This window comes from Trypanosoma melophagium (assembly GCF_022059095.1).
Source record: "Trypanosoma melophagium isolate St. Kilda chromosome Unknown ctg17segment0, whole genome shotgun sequence".
Lineage (NCBI taxonomy): Eukaryota > Euglenozoa > Kinetoplastea > Trypanosomatida > Trypanosomatidae > Trypanosoma > Trypanosoma melophagium.
This window is the reverse complement of record NW_027125145.1, coordinates 216,059-237,216: the sequence shown is the minus strand read 5'-3', so window position 1 is coordinate 237,216 and position 21,158 is coordinate 216,059. Positions and strand designations below refer to the sequence as shown.

Sequence of the window (21,158 nt, the reverse complement as noted above, 5' to 3'; positions counted from 1 at the left end):
CCAATTAATGAGAAATAGAGATACAAACAAACAAAGAAAGAGAAAAAAAAAAAAACAGAGAAAAAAGGGGTACTGTGTTTATTCACAGTTTAACTGTCACAGTAATAATAAAGAAATAAGTTCAAGAACCGATAAAAAAAAAAATGGGTTTAATAACGGTTTTTCTGTTATATATATATATATATAAGTCCAGTGATTAATAACATCAAAGAGTCACCCCCTTGATGGTTTTACTATAAATTTTCCATCGCCATTCCCAACACATCCAACTGAATGATATCCGTTCTTCCATTCAACAACATACCTAAATGAGGCTTCGTTCTTCCCAAGTCACCATGTACAAACTCCTTCACATAGGTGCCGGCTTGTGTCTCTAGATCCATAATAAACCAATGTGCATTCAATGGTGTCAGTTGTATTGAATGAATCATTCTGGGTCGAGTTTGCATAGATCGTCGGTGTAGTACACGAATAGGCGTTCGTTGCGAAATAGCGAGATCTCGTATATTATTCGTCTCCTGAAAATATGTATCATTTTCAGGATCTATAATTGCCCTACTGCACCACACAACACAACGATACCTCTTCACTTTACTCTGTGAATGACGTGCTAGTCGTACTGTAACCTCAGCATCAGTGAGACGTAATTCTGAGATTTCCACACTTCCCCCCTCACTTTTATTTACTGCTTCTGTAAAAAAGGATAAAACTTGTGCTGTTACTTGTTGTCTACTTGGTGAAATAATCTCTAGCACAAAAGGTCTTCCACTCCCAAGCATGCGCACATCTACGTCTTCACGACCAGCACTATGAAATTTATAACGTCCATATCCAAAAACATGTTGAGCTGCCATTTGATGTGGATTAAGTTTTTCATTATGTAGAGATTTTTCATGTACATTAGATGTGTTTTCATGTTTTGATCGTTTTTCAGCTTGTAATGCATATTGGTTCGTTTCGTTTTTCCATCCCATTGATGCTGTAACACCTTCAGGAAAGAAAAAATCAAGTATAGGATTAGCAATAATCTCTTGTAAGGAAAATGTACCAACACGTTTCCCATCGGTAAACCATGGTGATTGAGAGAGATCTCGCCTCATCTTACAGTAGTTACCAATAAGCATTATATTTGAGTGTTGTATAGAACACGATAATGTAGCAGTTTCCTGTATATTAAAACGTTTAACTTGTGTCATCTCTGTATTTTTACCATCAGACCACCACCATCCTGTCATTTTTAGGTAAGGTTCCACATAGTCGTAAAGAACACTATAGGTCATTACCCCATCCGAACGATTACTACAATACTGCATTGGTACTTCATCCCCACCTGCAAGATTCTTTACCCGAAAGTGTTCCGCGCTTACATCCACAATAACACCCTCATTATCTGGACTATAACTAAATGCCTGAATAGTGCGAGGTTGGGGAATATTAATATTGATATACTTTTCACCCTGACGTTTAATCTCCCTTAAATACATCTGATACCCCACAGGTGTAGTTCTCTCAGCTAGTTCAGAGTGAGAAAAGATTGTGTACTGCAGAACACGGGCTCTAAAGTCACCCATAAAAAAATCTTTAAAGTTACAATGTTCTTCTGGTATAACCGAAGAAGACCTCGGTCGTTCATTCTCGCGTCCAGCAACACCGTAAAATACAGTCGCCACAGATAACCAAACAAAAGAAATACTTCGATGCACATTTACATTTACTGAAATACGCTCCGAATCGATATAAGGACTAGTGCGAACTGCTGCCGCCACATATGGAGCATATACATAATCCAAGAACTGGTAAAGTCCTAAGCATGCACAACAGAGAGACTCGATATGATGGCATCCAATAGCTCCCACTTCAACATCCGTGATGGTATCAAAAAACCGTAAACTACTTTCATATGTTTCATAGATGATAGAAAAATGTGGATGATACATCTCATCTACAAGTGGTTCCTTCTTATTACCACACTCACTCCCAGCACCGTTATAAAGAACGGAACGTAACTGCGTTGCTGGAACAGGTGGGGGAACTTGATGCAAGATGGACATTCGCAATGCACAAGCATAGCAAAGAGCATCCTTTTGTAGAGGGAAACGTGACATTTATTGTCAATTAACCTCAACAAGCTTAAAGAAAAAAAAAAAGATAAGAAAATAATTATTTAACAACAGAAACACAACCCACCAAACACACTGATAGAGAGAGACATAGGAAGAAAGAAATAAAAACAATAGTAACAATAAGAAAAGACTATCAAAAATTTTTGTCGCACTTGGAATTAAAGAATTACTGTGCATTATCACAAAAACAAAAGAAATTAATTAGGGGCGAAAGTGCCTCTATTACCATAAGGAAAAGAAAAAATCTCGCGTGGCGCAAATTTTTAGAATTGATATATAATGGAAATGGATTTAGTGAATCTCTTAGCAGAAAACAATACCAACGAAACAGAAAATAGAAAAACGTTTACTTTTAACGTACCCATTTGCCTTTACCAAAAATTCCGATTATTATTATTATTTTCAACCAAAATAATCATTAATATTAATCTTTAAAGGGTACATTCATATATATATATATATATATAAACACACACACACATGTATCTACCGCCAACCTCCAAATACGGTTGTACAGATATATATACTCGTGCATATCTACATCTTTCAAAGCTTTACTCCAAGTAGTACAAATACGAGTATATGTTCCTTTAGAGTCTTCTCAAAAATAAAACCGTATGGAAAGGGTCAGAAATTATTCTTCTTCTGTCTCTCGAAGTGGTTCGGTCACGACTCTTCCATGAAAATCATTCTTTTTAATGAAAGTGCAGTACAGTACTGATAACACAATAGATCCTCCCAAAACGGAAAGGTTAATAATGACTGTCAGCCTATCGTCCATCATTGCCACTATGGTCAGCGCTGCAAATAAAAGTCCAGGAATGATAAGTATTAAAAGTTGGTATCCCTCTAGAGGAACCCTATACGGTCGTTCCAAATGAGGATATCGTCGCCGTATAATCAGAAAAGCTATGAATAGCATTACGATTCTTATACCATATAACACTTGATCGACTTTCACAAGAGGTCCAAAATCCAACAATATTCCAAAGATTCCTGTAATTAATGTGTTGATAGTTAGTGTCCAGTGAAATGTACCAAAACGTTTATTACGCTGATACAACAATCGACCCACTGCATCAGGGAAGACTCCAGTGAGTGCAGTACCTGCAACAATTTGAGTTGTTGTACATAAGGCCGATAAGGTAAGACCAAAAGCCGAAAAAGCGCTTGCAATAACCACAAGAACTTGAAGTGGGGTTCCCCCAACAGCCAGGGAAATATTTGCCCAGTACCCAGTCGTCCATTCAGAGATATCTGGTGGTCCCTTCTTTATACTTGCTCCTGTTAAGATTGGTGGAATATACGTAAGGAATGCCAAACCCATAAGTGGGACAAGTGCACGCATAATAGTTCGATGGGGTGTTTTAGTCTCTTCTGTAACGGTAGCAACTTGTTCCAGACCGCATAGATTCCAAGATGCTGTAGTAATAAAAATTGGCCAATCAATTTCATCAGGGATAAAACTTATACCTGGCCAATTTAAGTAGAAACCAGTCTTGAACAAATGCATAACAAATAACAAAAAGACCGGAAAGACTGTTAGAAAAGAAAGAGCAACACTTACTCGTCCCACTGCTTGAACTCCAATAAGATTCAGAATATACGTAAAGAGAAGCATACCAGTTCGGAGTAATTTGTTCACCACAGGAGTGCAGTAGACGGAAGCACAAACGTATTCAGAGAGAAGAACTGGAAATAATGCATTATCAACAGAATTCAGCAAAATGGAAAGGATTACCATAGTGAAATATATAATACGATGAAAGGATATGTTAATCCACATCAAGTAGGAGGCATTGGAGGGAATCGCTGATCCCAATTCAGTAACCACAACGGCTGTAGGGGCTGCCATAAATATTGGAATAAGAACGATTATTATGAGAGCCAGTAATGGACCTCCACCCATAACACTTTCTTCAATAGCATAGGCTCCAGAAATAGTATACGTATACATAAGTCCCAATAATAATAATGGAGAAAGAGTTCTTTCTGGTGCTTCCTTGTCAAAATTTTCTGAGACATCTGTATTATCTTCGCCTCGACTTTCACCAGTAGGCGTAGTCGCTGCACCTTTACGAGAACTGGTGGTTCCATTCGGTCGTTGAATCAGGCGACATCGAGGATGTTCAAAATATTGACTTTGTTGCACAGTGTCGGATGGATGGTTAAGTGACATTAATTTTCCCCTATACCAAAAGCAAAAAAAAAAAGATAAAAAAAAAAGAGCAATTTTTTTTTTTAATTCACGTAAACTTTAAGAGGAAAGTAACTCCACGAGATAGTCAGAGGATTTAAAGCATTGTAGGAAAAAGGGATATATATAAATATATATAAGTATAACCCATATAAAAAGAAAGGGTAATAGAAAGAAAAAAAAGGGGAATGGATCGTACACATCAGATCTCCATATAAGAATTACTTTTGGGGCAAAAAAAAAGGATGTCGTAAAAGTGCTTCAACAGTAGGCCTATCATTTACATTTTTAGCAAGACAGGCTTTTACCATCTCCTTCAATTCATCAGAGTAGATATGGGCCATTTCTCCTTCAAATTCATCTAATGTAGGACCAAAAGAATTTGATGAGTCCTCTCGGTAGCCGTGTAGAATCATTGATGGGACCTGTAACTCTAGTTGTCCCCATGGTAGCCTTCCTGTTGAGAGTTGATATGTCATAATACCTATTGACCAAACATCATTAGAAGGAAGATATCGTACTCCGCGGCAACTTTCTGGAGACATATATATAGCTGTCCCACAGAGACTATTATCACTTATGGTTATGTTCTCTTTACACGAGAGAGATTTTTCTGGATCTGTTAGGGTTTGATTAAATATGGAAGGATACACGCTATCCAGGTCCGCCAATTTATAGCATATACTGTTACTTTCCTCATTCATTACAAGCAATATGTTTCGTGGTTTCACATCATTATGAACGGCAAAAATTGTATTGTGTAAATAACACAGTCCTTGCAAAACATCTAAAAGAATATTTCGAATAATATCTTCACTTAATTTTTCCTTTTTTCTTAGAAATGCATCTAATGTTCCACCAGTAGCCATTTCAAGAGCAACATATATTTTTGCGGATTTCTCTCCATTTTCTAATTCGGACATCCCTGCATAGTAGGAGCCAATTAAACAAGGATGAACGATACGTTCTTGTAAACAAAGAACACGAATCCAGCGATCAATATTATTAAGACTACAGAGTTCAAAAGAAATTACTTTCATTGCCACATCGTGTTTTTCTTCACCTTGCAATATTAAACAAATAGACCCACGGTAAACCTCTGAACACGCACCTACTCCCAAAAGTTCGTCAGTATGTAAAAGGGCAACAGAACCATTTTGACAAAGAAGTTCAAAAGAAGATTGACACTTTTCATTAATCTCCCCTAATTCAGATCCACTCGAACTATCGACTTTCACCAAAGAAAAAAGTGATCCATCAACGTCATTATTATTATTATTATTATTATTATTATTATTATTATTATTATTATTATTATTATTATTATTATTATTATTATTATTATTATTATTATTATTATTATTATTATTATTATTATTATTATTAGTATTAGTATTAGTATTATCATAACTGGTATTCTCAGACAGAAAAGCAGCAGAGCCAGGGATGGGAACAACCTCAGAAACTACTTGGAGGTCACCTTTTCCATCTTTACTTTGTTTTCCAGAAATATCACATGACTCTTCTTGATTATTCGTGTTAGAATTCTTTTTCTCGAGTAAATGGCTTCTCAGCACACGGAGACGAGTTATAACCTCTTGAAATCCAATTCTTCTCCGATTAGCTTCCATTTCAAGGTCATCGGCCTTCTATTAGTGAGTAATAAAAAAAAAAAGAAGAAAAGAAGAAAGAAATATTCTCAAAAAAGGTATTATAATTTCTATACTTATTTTATCGTTCAACAAACCCAATTAAGAAGAAAATGAAAAACAAAAACAACAGTTATGTCAGCAAAACACAAAGAGTATTCGTTTTCTTATTATTATCATTTCTGCGCGTTAAAGCGTCAGGAGAACAAGCAAACCTCTACTATTCTTATTACACTTTCCAATAAAACTACTTTTATTGTACACTGCTAAGCACCATAGGAGTCATTTCGGTGCAATACTGATAATAATTTAACAAAAACAAGAGAAAATAGAATTTGTCACTACACCTCTATACATAACAACCTACAAACCCGAAAAAACGCCCCCATATCCCCAACAAAGAAACAAAAAAATATAGTTCATCTCCCAGTTTTAATACTACTACTTTCATGACATTCCCCAAATAAATTTCTATACACTTTTTCATTTGTTCGTTTTTTTTTTTTTTGTTTTGTACTATTAGTATTACTATTTTTTTCTTCTTATTATTTCCTTCGCTTATCTATTCGACCCATCGACGTGCTCCTGACATATTCGGTACCTTCCATCCATCTTGGTACTGCCATAAGTGATGTGGTGTTCCTCCCGCATTGTTAAAAAAAAAGTGCTTTGGTGCTCCTGGTGGTACTTCCTTCATTAAAGGAAGAGGGAATCCAAAGAATATATCATACAGTACACATCCAACGAAAAGAAAAATCGAGGTTCGGTAAAAAAGCCACTCAAAAGGAATTTGAAATGGCCACCCAAGAGCATGCTTAGTGAGATAAAATCCGCCTGCTTGAGGCGCGGTAGAAATTTGTTTGGGATGCTCACGATATGGGAAGGTACGTTTGGGAACACCGTAAGGGTATAAAGCCTTAACGTCAAAACCTCCAAATCTTATTCTGGAACGTCCTAGCATTTTCGGAAATACTGGTGACTCTAAACTATTTACCTTCAAATAAATATATAATAAATAAAAAACAAAAAAAAAACACAAAGCAGAAAAAGATAAATAGTTCTTTAGAGGGACAGTAAATACATTTTTACATGATGTTAATGAAAATAATTTTAAAAAATTTTCCTCTTCTTCCAACAATAGCAACAAGACAAAGAAAGAAGCAAAAGATAAAAAGTCAAATTATGTCTTCTATTTACATATTTGTGCTCATGATGATGATAAATAATAAATAATAATCATCACGATGATAATAATGATGATGGTACATTGCATTTTTTTTTTTGTTTTCGTTTTCAGTCAATTAGAGATATTGTCTCCTTTTTGTTACTTGTTTCCTCCCAAAAATTGTTCACCTCTGGTTTTTTTAAGTTTATCCTTTTTGAGATTTAATACTGTTTCTATGGCTACCACATTTGGAATAGGTTCTGCCTCTCCGTCAGTAACGAGTTGTGGTCTGGCATTAATAATTTCTGTAACTAATTTAAACTCCTCTTCAGCTTTATTGAGATTTTTTTTAAGAAGATAACAGGAACCCAAGTTCAATGGTAAAGATGGATCCCATTTCATTTTATTCGCATTGTCTATCATCAACGCCTGGAGGTCTTTAATAGCACCATCAAGTAATTCTGCTTCCTTCTGTCTACGAGCAGCTGATTCCATTTCTAGTCGTACTTCTTCTTCCACATCTTTCATAGATTTAGGAATAGATGATGCATCAATACCAGAACTATTTCCTAGTTTAGTATTTTTAACTTCAGTTTTCTTTCTTTCATCATCATCCCAAGCATTTTCTACTATACGTAAAGCGAGACAACCGCGGCGTAATTGAGCATATTGATAATCCTCTTTTACTTTTAATGCAGAAGAATAGGCATTTAGTGCATCTTCAAACATTCCTTGATCTTCATAAGCCTTTCCTAGGTTAGTCCATGCATAGTAGTTTGCTTCATTAAGTCTAATGGCTGTTTGAAAATCACTAACACAGTGATTAAAATCTGCAGAAAGTAATCGTAGACCTGGGACCCGTGTACTTAAAGTACACAATCCCCTAAGATTATATGCATGATCATTTTCTGGTTCAATATGAATAATAGTAGTATAATCTTCAAAAACAGAAGCCCATTTCTCTAAAGCTAAATAACTAGCAGCTCGTCCCTCAAGTGCCCTAGTATTAGAAGAATCTCGTTCTAAACATTGAGTATAACGCTCAATAGCTTTTTCGTGTTCCTCTTGCCCACGAAGGCATTCTCCCATTAAAAAATAGGCCAAAGCATTTCCATCGTAAATTTCAATCGCTGCTTCAAGAGCTATCATTGCTTTTGCATAGTTAGGCTGAGCATTGCGACCTGGAGGCTCAAGAAAAGCTTGTCCCTCTTCACATTTTTCTTGAGAAGCTCTTATTTTTGCCTCTAAGAGTTTTTTTTCTTTCCTTTCAAGGGCTTTACGAGACTTTTTCGATTGTGATCGCGGCGGCATGACTTTGTGCCTATTCTTACAAAGACACACAAAAAAATATAATAATAAATAAGGCGAAAAGAAATACAAAGATAAAAAAAATAATAATAGCAAATACCAAAGAATAAATAAATAAATAAATTTATCCACGAAATATTACAATCTGGTATGGTGTAAAATTTCATGTTGTTATACAAAAGAAAAAAAAAAAGCAATTGGTACCGGAAAAAAAAAAGAAACCCTTTACTTATTATTAAGTGTTCAGTGAATTAAATCAGAAATAGGCAGCTGAATAAGGCTTTCTTTTCTCTTTTTTTTTTCGTTTAACTGGATAATAAAAATTTTGACAAAGATCTCGCTTATGTCATCATAATATTTATCAAAGTAATTATTTTTAATAATTTATTCCTCATTTTTACCATTGGTCTTGCATGGAGCCCGTGGTAATGGCTCACCATCTTTTCGAAAGGCAAAAGTTCTCATCGCAGAGAGATATTCTTTCTCACTCTTTGAAAAAACTTTCGTAAAATTGGGATCATTTTCTAGAATTTCCCTAAAGGTTAAACAAACTTCAGGCATAACATCAAATCCATAATCTCTAGCAACTGCTACTAAAAAATCAATAGCAACAACATTTATTTTTTTCTTGGGTCCTCCTTGAATTGAAAATGAGAAATGATGTCCAACTCGGGGCAAAAAATCTTCCTCCCATTCAGCTGTAAATAAATCATTGGAATTTTCATTCCTTCCAAATAATGTACTAGCATCAAGAAAACAACCAAAAAAAACGCCACGAGGGACTAAAGCGTTAGCTATACTTCCTATTACATGACGTGCTTTATTTTCTGAATCAAAGGCGTGATGAAGACCAGCAAATACGGTAATTGAATGAAATTGTCGAGGATGAATTTTTGTAATATGCTGAGTCCATAAATCTTTAGAAAATGCATCAGCACAAATAACATCATATGATGAATTTTCTGGTAATTCATCACGTAAAGAATTTATTAATTCTGTTGTAGATTCTACAACACTACTTTTTAAATCAAAACCGACATAACGGGTAGATTTATTTTTAATCCACTTTCTTGTAACAGATCCTCCACAACAAATATCAAGTACATCATTTGTAGGTGCTTTAGGATTTATTGCATCAATAAGTAATGCTACAGAACGAGTTAAAACTTGTGTAGCAAAAGAGGCATTAGGAGGAGGAGGTACTAAATATCCAATTTCAGCATTTGTGTTAGTTGTGTAAAATATTTCCCAACAAATATCACAATAAAAACGTTTACTTACACGATCTATTCTTCCAATAGTACAAGAAAGTCCACAATAAACACATTCTCCATGACCCGTTTCTTCCCAACAATTTTGACACCAATAAACTTGATATCTAGGATTAATTTTACCAATATCACTAACATTATGACAACGTCCACATTTATAAGTAGAAGCTTTAAGTAACCATAACATTTCTTCATGAGTTAATCCTGGAGTATGAACAAGTTTATCAATATTTTCGTAAGTTTCTGCTTTTTTCCCATTATTTTTACCAAGATCTTTAAGCAATTCCCACCAATGTGCACCATCACTACTTCTCTGTAAGATGCATTCAATAATTGATCCAGTTTTTAAAAGATGATAAGAATCAACTAAGTAATCTACGTATTCTTCATTATATGAAATTATTTTTTCTTCTTGATCTTTTACGTAAAGCCATGCACGTTTAACTTCTCCATTTGATTCTTCAATATTATCTACTTTTCCAGCTAAAAATTTAGCCGTTATAGATTCTGGAGGAATCCAACTATAAGATGAAAAAATTCCATTTTCACCTTTAGAAACTTGAGGAATAAATACTAAACCTAAAGTCGGATACTCTAAAGGAGGACTTTTTAGTACTTGTTCGGCTTGTTCAAAAGGTAAATATAAATTTCGAACAATAATAATATGATCCATATTTACGTGAGGTCTATTATTTTGATCATCCAATATCGTTTTTTCTATATTTTGCCATCGTTCAGTAAAACTTTTTTCACTCATATTTATTCCTTCAAATATTAAGACATCCTCTAATAAAATAATATATTCTAAATATCCTCTAAAAGAAGAAGATATTGTAGCCTTAAATATGCTATTTCTTACAGGAGATACAATTCCACCAAAGCAATTAGGTAGTGCAGATATACTTCCACTACGTATATCTACAGTGAATATATCTCCTTGATCATCTGTTAATAATAAAATACTTTCACCTACAGAACGATTTCTAACAAAGTATTTTTCCTTAGCAAAATTATTTGCAACTTCTGCAAATACCATACGTGTTAGAATTGTTGGTTCACGATATTCTAATAAAATTTCTTCAATTTTATTACGAACATATTCATATTGAGAAATTTTAATAGGTCGTTTGATATGATTAGGAATTCCACCGATACAAAGATTAGAATTATCCAAAAAATAACTTTTTTCCAATAATGATTGAAGAGTAGTATTTAAATAGCATGCTTTATCTTCTCTTTCTTCATTACCTAATTTTGTATTTTCAGGAAGAGTTCCATCACTAAAACAAACACCTAACACACCAGTTGCTGTATCATCGCATAAATTACAGATAAATTGTACTACATCCCAAATAGGAATCGGTTGAATTTTTGTTAAAGAAGTTTCTTGTATTTTAATATCAATATGTAAAATATATGTCCTATTCCATAAATATTTTTCTTCTTTTAATAAAGATAAGAAAAATTCTTCATATTCTTTAAAATTTTGTAAAGTTTTCGATACATCAAATGGATGAAAAGGGATACAAAAATATTCATCGGATTTCCCTTCTGAAAGTAATTTTTCTTTCGCAGTTTCTCCTACTGATATTACTACAGCAATGGGAATTCTTGGATTACAAACAAATGGTACAACTGCGTTAACTTCTGTAACACGAAGAATAGAAAATGGTGAATTCGTAAAATGTTTTATACTCAATGTTTCTAATTCCGATTTTAAAGATGCAGATGAAATAAAAAAATAATGACGGTACGTACCTCCATATCGCTTAGATGTTAAAGATCCACAAGAAGAACCAACGTAACCCAAACAAGAAAATCTAGAATCTCCTCGAAAAGTTTCAAAAAAATCATCCCATGCAGATCTAAGTTGAGGAGCTACTTCTGCCCTATATTCTCTTTGAATGTCAATTCGAATTAGAAAACCCGAAGCGTTATTAATATCATTTATAGTAGAAACAAATCCAGAAAGAGAAAGTATAGTTCGTGAGAGAAGGAGACCAGTAAATATATTACTTCCGTTAATAGGATGTGAAACATTTTCCACAGTGTCAAAAAATGCTGTGATAAACATTTGAAGAGGTTCTTCACCTGGTCCTCCTTGAGGGCAAGCACATAACCACCTTCTTGCTAGAAGTGTCATAATACCATTTGAACCTGATGAAGAATCCGAGACATCACATACTCTCTCTCTTGATAACATTAGGTGGTACCTATAAATAGTATTTGCATTGACAACTGGACGATCGCCAATAGACTGGGGAACAAACGCCTTTGCATTAACGTTAAGCATACCTCTCAACTTTTTTTTGTTTCGTTTTTTTTTTCCTCTTTTCTCTTCTTATGTCCCTTGAATTTGCTTCCCTTTGTTTTTTTTCCCCTTGAATATGGTATTTCTCTTGTTTTCTTCTTTTTTTTCTTTTATTATATGCTTCCCTTTATTTATCGCTTTACTCTGTGATTAATTAAGTATTTTTTTTTTTGGATATCATTATCAAGAAATGTAAAGAAAAATAAATAAATAAAGAAAAAAGAATTAATGGTTATTATGGAGGGAAAAATAGGAAGAATATATATTCATCAAAAAAGAAAAAAAATCATAAATGCATATAAAAATTTTAAATTCCAAAAATGAAATAAATAAACACACAGCAGAAATATTAATTTATGTTTCGGTTGTTGTTGTTGTTGTTCGTATTCGTTAAAATAAAAAAGGAAATGTGAAGGAGAATTTGTCTTCCGTTAATAGATGTATAAAAAAAAAAAAATTAAGCCATCCTGAAAAGGAAGAAAAAAAAACCCAAACATGAATTCCACCAAACAAAAACAAAAAAAGAAAGAAGGGATGCCGCCATGCACCAGTTCCAAGTGTTATTCATTTTCTCCTGAACCCTGGAGACGGCGGACACCATTCACCCACCAACGAGGGCCACGAAAAAAACAAGAATGTCAACCACCGCCGTCCCCAGCCAAAGGCGACCACCAACCGAAACAATAAATAAATAAACGGCGGCGAATCCGCCCGGAGAAAAAGAGACGGGAACAACAAGAGAGTAAGAAGAAAAAAACAAATCCGGCCCCGTGTTTGCCAACCCCTTCCTCCCCTATTTTCTATCCGGCTGGCGTCCTTCTCCTGCTCGTTTCCTTGTTTTTTTTTTCGTTTTTTTGAGGCGCGTCCCCTCCAAAAAAAAAAAAAAAGAAAAAAAATGAATTCATTATACTCGCTTCCCCCTGCGCGGATGTATATGGAAATTTATTTTATTTTTTTTTTGGAGGAGTTTCCCCTGAACCCTGATATATATATATATATATATATATTTTTTTTTTTCTTTCTAATTTTATTCAATGGTAATAAAACCCCTCGCGATGTGGCGCCGTTGGTCTAGTGGCATGATGGTACCCTCCCAAGGTATTGACCCGGGTTCGATTCCCGGACGGCGCACTTTTCCCATATTCCATCTTCTTTTCTTGTTATTATCATTATTATTATTAGAATTATTTCCTTTTTTGGTTTGTTTTTTCCCGTGTGGCGAGATGGTCGAGTGGTCTAAGACGTTGGATTAAGGTTCCAATCCTTCCGAGGGCGTGGGTTCAAACCCCACTCTCGTCAAAAGTTTTTTTCTCTCTTTCATTGCCCTCCTCCTTTTTATTTTTTCCGACCCCTAAAGTGTGTATCAGGGGTTTTGGGCGGAAAAAAAGGAGAGAAAAAAAAAAAAGCCACTCGGCCGCACAACCGTTTGCAGAAAACATCTCGACAAGACGAAAGGGAGGGAAGAACAAAAGAAAAAAAAAAAAATAACGAACACCCTACTTTCCTAGCGTGGCGACGCCCTCGCCCTCCGCCAGCGCGGCCGCACGGGCGCGACATGCCTTCACCCGCCCCTCCAGAAGCCCAAGTTCCGCCCCAACCGCGCGAACGAGGCCCCGACAACGGGACGGAAGGGAAACACATTCACCAGAGAGAGCGGAGGAGCGCGAGAGAACCGCCCCGAGTTCCTCCCGCAAAGCCGTGGGCCGGGCAAGAACCTCCGCCTGCGTTGCTTCTATTTTGTTGCGTTCCTCGGCCTCCTGCTCAGGAGGGTTGGGCGCCACACCGCCCTCCATTCGTCCACCGAACAAACCTATTGATAGGAAAAGGAAAAAAAAGTAGAAAATAGAAGAAAAAGTAAAAAAATAATAATAAAGTGAAACAAAGATAACAATAACGGTAACTCCCAATATTATTATTATTATTATTATTATTATTGCCATTATTAATGTGGTAGGTGCTTGACCTCCCAGTATTTATTTGTTAGTTCGTATTATATATATTTTTTTAACAGTTATTATTACTACTGTTGGTGTTATTGTTGCATGTATGGGTGAATGTTATTTTTTTTCTACAAACACTGCGGAGGCACAAGAAAATCAACGACGATGAGCATATTAATAGTAATCGCCACAACCATCGCCACCAATAACGACAAAAAAAAAAACACAAACAAACAAAAGACGGCTTCCACAAAGCGAGTGTTAATCGTTTTTTTTTTCTTTTCCTTTTTTTTACTTTTTTTTGTATTTCTCTTAAATCAGACTTAACATTTTCCTCCTCTTCTTTTTCTTTTTCATGAAGAGGAAGAAGAGGAGGAAGAAGAGAGATAGTTCCTTGAATTCTAAAATTCACTCATTTTTCACTCCCTTCACTTATTTGAACAACAAATTTACCGAAAAAGTTTTGAGCGAGATTATTTCGAAGATGCGGCTTCTTCGATAATTCTTCTTTTACTGCTTGTAACACTGTGGTATCTGTTTGCATCAACTTTTGTAAAACAACAGAGCTGCACTGTTGAGTTGCCAAATTATAAAGTCCAGAAATCACGGAATGGATTACCCGTTGTTTACCACGTTGATCCAAATTAGCCACCAAAGTACAAAGAACGTGTTGCGTTCCCTTTTCACATGCGAGAGCCGTAAACTCGCGAAGAAGAAGATCACATATATCACGGTTTGTATGAATAACTTTTTCAACAACAAAACGACCATTTAAATGTTTTGATAGATTTACAACATGTGGACGAAGAGCATTACAGAGACTCGTATGTGTAGACGCTCCAACATGATCAAAAAGACATCCTATAACATGAGAAGCGTAAGGATGTTGAGCCATACTTAATAATTCATCATTTTTGATAAGTTTACGAGCAAGTTCTTCCGCTCCACAAATCTTAATATATTCTTGAGATGTTAAATTTCCAATAGGTTCATATATTAAAGAAGTTATTTCCCTTTCAAAAGCATTTGTAAGTAACTGACCAATTTTAGAATTTTTTACTTTGCAAAGTGGCAAAAGTTTTCGTACAACCAAACTGCCATTTGTGTCTCTTAACATTTCTGACACATTATATCGTGTAATAAGAGTAGTGGCTATTTCCTCAACCAAAGACTTTGAAGTGAGTGTAAGAGTTTTCATAACAAAGTTTACTACCACATGGACCCCAATATGATGAGTTATTAATGAAGTTAAATGTGGACCTAACAAATGCAAAAGACGTTTAAAACGTTCATTTGCTACCGTTTCTCCAGTATGAGAAATAAGTCCGAAAATAGCTTGAACAACAAAATTAGCATTACTTGAAGTGCACATTTCCACAATTTTTTCTTCACATAGAGGCATAACTACATCTAATACTTCAATTGCTTCAGTTGAAGACCAATTTGAAATTTCAGAAGACAAAGCCTCTTGCAAAAATTTACAACCTCGTTTACTTTCTAAAAGTTTCGAAATATCAATAGATTTCAAAAAAGCAATACGAGAATTTGATCGAAGAAAGAAAGCACGTATAACAGGTGATGCCACAGGATCAAGAATTAATGAAATTAATTCTTCTTGCTCTTCTTCTTCTTTTTCCTTATTACTTTTTTCATCACTTTTTGTGACACACAATGCATCACCTATCCATGCAGCTGTTTCTGTGGGGAAGTGTTCAATAAGGTGTAGTATAGTCACAGAAGGATGACGATTGCGGAGTTGAGCCTGTAATTCTTCTGCTGTTACAGCATGATGTCGTAAAACTTGGAGAATTCTTTTTTGTATTGAACGATCACCATGTTGAACCAATGAGCTCATAACTTTACAAGCCACAAAATGTCCATACAATGTTTCATTCTCTTCAAAGAGTTTAGTTATAGTATCCAATACAGCTAACTTCTTTTCACATTTACAAGTGTCTATAGCAGATATTAAAGCGCAAACCACACGTCCTCCACATTCATTTTGAATAACATCCTCTAAAAGTGAAACAGGTTCCTCTTCATTATTATTGTTATTATTAATATTATTATCATCATCATCACCCTCATCTGCTGTAGTTGCAGCCTGGTTCTCAAGTTGAAGAAATGCATCAATAATAGAAGATAAAACAGATTCATTTTCTACCCCATTATCACGTGATCGTTTATGAGAGACAGTTGTATCGTGTGTTTCCTCACCACCACCTGCTTGACGAAGTAAAGTGCAAAGGTCTTCACATGTGGCAGGAAGACGACAGGCTTGCGCAAACTGCTCTACAAGCATTTTCTTTTTTTCATCCGAAACAAATGCCCTTGTAGGAACCGTACGTTGAATGAGACGTACACTGGAATCCTCACCACGGCGTGTTGCCCTAACAGCCGCAGTCTTACGATCACGCTGTTCTCTCGTATGCCGCAGTTGTCTTTGATGTGCTCGCTCAAATGTGGCTTTCTTTCCCATCTTTTATTATTATTATTACTATTTATTTATTTTAACTTATTTTTCCTTTTCTTTCTTTACGTGCCCTCGTTTAAAATATATTCCCCTCCCTGCTTCTTCTTTTTGAAGATAAATTATTTTAAAAAAAGAAGAAGTGGAGAGAATGAAAAATAATCAAGAAATGATATTAGCAATACAAAAATAGGTACAGAAACCACTTATAAATTATAAGAGCAAATTGATATAGGAAGTTTAGACCAACAGAGATATACTGGTTTCATAAAAGAATAGTAATAATCAAAAACAGCAAAAACAAATAACAATAATAATAACAAAATTGGATAATCGGATTATATGCATATTTTCCTTTTTTGTTTTTTTAAATATATACTTCTACGCATCTGGAAGTACAAATATATATAGATATAAATAAATAAATATCTATGAAAAAAAGTTGGTGAGTATATTAACCGTAACATAATCAATGAAACATCTTCACATAAACCATCCCTTCCCACCACGAATAGCCTTCACTTGACCAAAACGTGGAATTCCATACTCTGTAAGAGTGGGAAACTTCACAGTAGCATACAGACCTGTTAAGGATCGTCGACCCATCTGTTGAATCTCTGATTTCCCTTTCTTTTTAGATCCTCCAGTGACTTCCAAGAGATGATTCAAAAGGGACCGCTGTTTGGCTACATCCATCTTTGGCAATGGAACGTTAAACACGCGACCGGTATCACTAAGGCATTGAAGTCCGTAAAAGACCACAACGTCACTACTCTTATTTTTCTCTGATGCCGCTCTTCCAATAGTTGTTTTGGGAGTTGTAATTGCAGTACGCCCTCCATTAAGAGAAGAAAGAGGAATACTCACGAGTTTACGACTTCGTGGATTACTAGAGGGTATTTTCAAGAGTGGTTTCAGAATCGCATATTCCTTATCACAGAATGGGAGTAACTTTACTACTGTGCTACTTCGCTTGCCATTTTGTTTGGCCCGTTTCAACACTACTTTTGCAATCTCTTCATGATTAGCATCCTCTGCCTTACTTTGTTCTATCTCATTCACATTAGATGTATCACCATTTAATGTAGTAGCAACGTTATCCCTGGTATATGTACAAAGAAGTGAAGTAGATTCTTCATTATGTATATGTTCTCCTCGTCGTCGTGAACCCTTAGCGTTCACCACTAAATTTTCACTACCAGGAAGCATAGGCTCCAATAAACCAAGTAACATACCCTTTTCTTTTTCTTTCACCTCATACATATTTGTTGCACTTCGAATAACAGCCCCCTCATATCCATTTGATACATACTTATCCAAATACACACGCTTCGCATCCTCAAGAGAACGAAGAACCGAGTATTGAATAAGCTGAACATATTCTCCTCCAATACTTTTTGTATCCGCAGTTCCTCTACGTTTAATTCGTTTATTTGATTTAGATGAATGAGAGACTGTAGAAGCGGAACCTGTGACATTAGTATTGGTAGAATTTCTTCCCGGAAATAAAATGGGGGAGGAGTATGCTCTTTGTAAAAGACTCATTAAGAAATGCATCGCTTTAAGTCGTTGAGAAAACACTGAATAATTAGGAATAACTCGAAGCATTTCCATATCCGAAATATGATTAGCTTTCATTACTTCAAGAATAATCATTAATCGTTCCTTTTCAATTTGTGAAAGTCCTCTTCCATTATTTTCATTCTTTAAATTAATATTATCAGAGGGTTGAAATGAAACAATATCAAATATACAGTAACGAGGTAATGAGGCAACGTAGCTAAGAGCTTCTTCCTCTGTTGAACAGGCGGATTTAGGTCCACGCAGGCGATGTACTAATGCTGAAACTGCTAAAAATCCAGTTTTTACACCATTTTCATTATCGGAATCATCAGATGATTTTCTATGAATATACAATTCCCCATCTAATACCAATCGAGGGTCTCCGCAGAGCCAACGTAAGAGTCGTAGTTCTTCTTCAATCCAGAACATACCATGTACAGGTCTTCCAAATCTAGAAAAACATGTAGATTTTTGCGATTCTGCACGTTCACTAACATATGAAACTATACGAACACCATCGTGTTTAGGAGAAATAAAATGTAATGGAGTTTGTGAAGCGCATGCTGTTGATGTTGTTTGAGTCCCTGAAGAGGTAGTGGATGCGCGTTCCATGGTTTCAAAGGCTGACAAAGCCATTGGCTCAAAAGGCAATCTACGTAGAATGCGATGAAGCCGAAACATTTATTATTATTACTATTATTCTTGCTTTTGTTTTGGTTTTTTTATTTTTCTATGGAGTTAGTCTAATTAGGTAGTAGTTTCACCAGCTAAAAATTTTCAATGCACGTTTTTTTTTTTATAAATTACATATATAAATAAAGAAACGGGAACCCATAATGCACATGTGTATGTGTCTTGCACAGTAAAAAAAAAAAAATCATATAATTATCAGTGAGTCACATTATCAATTTTTGTGTAATAAAAAGTACGAGCACAACTTCAAACCAAATAAAGAAAATAAAAAGAAGACTTCAAACAATAGTGCTAACACTGACCCAGAAGTAAAAACAAAAGAATCACACACACACACACACATACACACCAAAAATCAATGGTTTCAGACTATCTCCCATTCCTTAGATGTGGTCTTCCACTACACCACCCCAATCAGCATACCTGAGTCGTAGGAAAGAAAGTTCAGTACGTACTTGGGCCAACTGATGTTCTCGTTCTTGTTCTCGCTTCATTAGATATTGGATAAGATTTTCACGTGCAGCATCACGGAACTCTTGCTGTTTTTTCATTTCTATAAGTTCTGCCCGCATTCGGTCAAGTGCCAGAGTCTTACCATTGAGGCGATCCGCCTCCTCTTGGAGTTCTTGACGTTTCCGTTCCAAATCCATTGGCTGCATTTGTGCCTTGTTCACATCAGTGGAGTTCATCTGTACTGAAGGAAGTATACAATCATTGTAATCCTTTTCTACTTTCCCCTGGATTAAGTTATTTAATGAAGATGACGATGATGACTGTATGGGATAGCGACTTGTCTCAACTACCACAGGAGAAATGGAGAGTTCTTTCTTCTTCTTCTTCTTCTTATTATTATTATTATTATTATTATTATTATTATTTCGATCAAGTAACTGAGTATTGACAGAGTTAGTGAAGATTTCACTATGAAGTTTTATGTAATAAAAAAAGAAATCTAATGTTTCTTGCATATAATTTACAAATCCATTCATCATAACACCTTCATCTATAATTTCGTTAGAATTATCTGGAATATCTGCTTCATTATAGCACAACGATTTTCTAAGACGTGGATGACTTGGCATATATACACACCGTGGACCGTTAATAGTATCCATAATCCAATAGAAACCCTCCATAAAACCAAGACATCGTGCCCCACAAACAACTTCAGTAGTATTAAAAGTTTCCTTAACTTCCGTAATATCATCGTTATTACCAGCAATAGATGGTACTCTCTGTAGTCCTATTCCAAGAGGCACTGAAAAGGCATGGAGAAGCCAGTAACGAACAGGATTCCAAGCCAAAAAAGAACCTGATGTATCACATGAAAAAACCACTCCATGAGCTTCACGTAAAGCAACAACTGGACTCTTGTGTCCAATAAGCATACGAATAGAGTTATCTTGCATAGATTCATCCATTTCTTCTTCATTTTCACTTATTGAATCATCGTTTATTAACATTTTCATATCCATACTATTTGAAGCAATACGACAATTAAGGTGTACAGGGTCATTTAAATCCCAAATGCGAATATAGCAGTCATCTCCACCACTCCAAAGAGTACCAACCCTATTACAAGATCCCTCTAAATAAAGGGAAGAAAGTACACCACCAGTATGACCACGAAGAGCGAATACATTTCGTGTTGGTTCTTCTTTATCTTTTCCCTCTTCTTCTCTTAATGACCAGACGTGAACTGCAGGAGAATCCGGCCCCACTGATAAAAGATACTTATTATCTATTGTAAGAATCTGAGACAATTTACCTGTATGCTGTCCAACCTTTCTAATTAAACTAACTGCTTCCTGCAACTTCCATGAAGTAATTATACCGTCTATAGAACTACTATAGACAAAATTATTACCATCTGTTATAAGACACGTAATACTAGAGGAATGACCTGTTTTACACGATAAAATAGGAGGAGTACAAACTCCAGGATCGTCACTTCTTTGCTCTACAGATAGTCGAAAAACAGTAATACCTCCCTCTTCATCCCCACACCAGACTAATGAATATGATGGTATTACCAACAATGCCGTTACAGATGGTATATCGGTTTCTTGTGTTCTTCTCAGTACTTTTCCATTCCAGCATCCAAATGTCATCACTGTCCCGTTTTCATTCCCCGCTAAAGCAATCAAAGATGGGGGTTTATTGTGTAATTCATCTGATTGATGAGTATCAGCTACACACGTCACTGGTACAGTATCTTGGTTATCAAAGGAGTGTAGTATCAAGCAATTTGTAGGACTATCAATCCCAATACGCCCCTTTCGCTGCTTAAAACCCTCATCATCACCCTTTACAGGCCTTGATTGAGACATTACCCCAACACACACTCTCTCTCTTTTCCGCCTAAAGAAGAAAATTAAATAAAAAACCCCAAAACAAATAAATAACAAGAATAAAGAAAAGTTGTAAAACTTATATTGTAGCGTCCATACGCTTTTTGCTACTCAGAA

At 35.4% G+C, this 21,158-nt stretch overlaps 10 protein-coding genes across 10 annotated transcripts; all 10 read right to left on the bottom strand.

Moving 5' to 3' along the window:
• Positions 1-233: 233 nt before the first annotated feature.
• On the bottom strand, positions 234-2,105 carry LSM04_002864 (uncharacterized protein; the record flags this gene model as incomplete). Its single annotated transcript, XM_067334348.1, has 1 exon — positions 234-2,105. The coding sequence occupies one exon, from the start codon at positions 2,103-2,105 to the stop codon at positions 234-236; it is 1,872 nt and encodes a 623-aa protein (XP_067193308.1).
• A 652-nt stretch (positions 2,106-2,757) lies between these two features.
• Positions 2,758-4,302, bottom strand: LSM04_006079 (Amino acid/polyamine transporter I; the record flags this gene model as incomplete). Its single annotated transcript, XM_067334346.1, has 1 exon — positions 2,758-4,302. The coding sequence occupies one exon, from the start codon at positions 4,300-4,302 to the stop codon at positions 2,758-2,760; it is 1,545 nt and encodes a 514-aa protein (XP_067193368.1).
• A 239-nt stretch (positions 4,303-4,541) lies between these two features.
• On the bottom strand, positions 4,542-5,951 carry LSM04_001368 (Protein kinase domain; the record flags this gene model as incomplete). Its single annotated transcript, XM_067334345.1, has 1 exon — positions 4,542-5,951. One exon carries the CDS (start codon positions 5,949-5,951, stop codon positions 4,542-4,544), a length of 1,410 nt encoding a protein of 469 aa, XP_067193278.1.
• Positions 5,952-6,531: 580 nt separating this feature from the next.
• Positions 6,532-6,930, bottom strand: LSM04_008160 (uncharacterized protein; the record flags this gene model as incomplete). Its single annotated transcript, XM_067334344.1, has 1 exon — positions 6,532-6,930. The coding sequence occupies one exon, from the start codon at positions 6,928-6,930 to the stop codon at positions 6,532-6,534; it is 399 nt and encodes a 132-aa protein (XP_067193414.1).
• Positions 6,931-7,293: 363 nt separating this feature from the next.
• LSM04_006319 (Tetratricopeptide repeat) lies at positions 7,294-8,445 on the bottom strand (the record flags this gene model as incomplete). The annotated part of the gene is made up of 1 exon (XM_067334343.1): positions 7,294-8,445. One exon carries the CDS (start codon positions 8,443-8,445, stop codon positions 7,294-7,296), a length of 1,152 nt encoding a protein of 383 aa, XP_067193377.1.
• A 381-nt stretch (positions 8,446-8,826) lies between these two features.
• On the bottom strand, positions 8,827-12,006 carry LSM04_007469 (mRNA (guanine-N(7))-methyltransferase domain; the record flags this gene model as incomplete). Its single annotated transcript, XM_067334342.1, has 1 exon — positions 8,827-12,006. One exon carries the CDS (start codon positions 12,004-12,006, stop codon positions 8,827-8,829), a length of 3,180 nt encoding a protein of 1,059 aa, XP_067193403.1.
• Positions 12,007-13,520: 1,514 nt separating this feature from the next.
• Positions 13,521-13,817, bottom strand: LSM04_002924 (uncharacterized protein; the record flags this gene model as incomplete). Its single annotated transcript, XM_067334341.1, has 1 exon — positions 13,521-13,817. One exon carries the CDS (start codon positions 13,815-13,817, stop codon positions 13,521-13,523), a length of 297 nt encoding a protein of 98 aa, XP_067193312.1.
• Positions 13,818-14,376: 559 nt separating this feature from the next.
• LSM04_001415 (uncharacterized protein) lies at positions 14,377-16,443 on the bottom strand (the record flags this gene model as incomplete). Its single annotated transcript, XM_067334340.1, has 1 exon — positions 14,377-16,443. One exon carries the CDS (start codon positions 16,441-16,443, stop codon positions 14,377-14,379), a length of 2,067 nt encoding a protein of 688 aa, XP_067193279.1.
• Positions 16,444-16,917: 474 nt separating this feature from the next.
• Positions 16,918-18,678, bottom strand: LSM04_000409 (uncharacterized protein; the record flags this gene model as incomplete). Its single annotated transcript, XM_067334339.1, has 1 exon — positions 16,918-18,678. The coding sequence occupies one exon, from the start codon at positions 18,676-18,678 to the stop codon at positions 16,918-16,920; it is 1,761 nt and encodes a 586-aa protein (XP_067193257.1).
• Positions 18,679-19,073: 395 nt separating this feature from the next.
• LSM04_004597 (uncharacterized protein) lies at positions 19,074-21,020 on the bottom strand (the record flags this gene model as incomplete). The annotated part of the gene is made up of 1 exon (XM_067334338.1): positions 19,074-21,020. One exon carries the CDS (start codon positions 21,018-21,020, stop codon positions 19,074-19,076), a length of 1,947 nt encoding a protein of 648 aa, XP_067193339.1.
• Between the last annotated feature and the right edge of the window lie 138 nt (positions 21,021-21,158).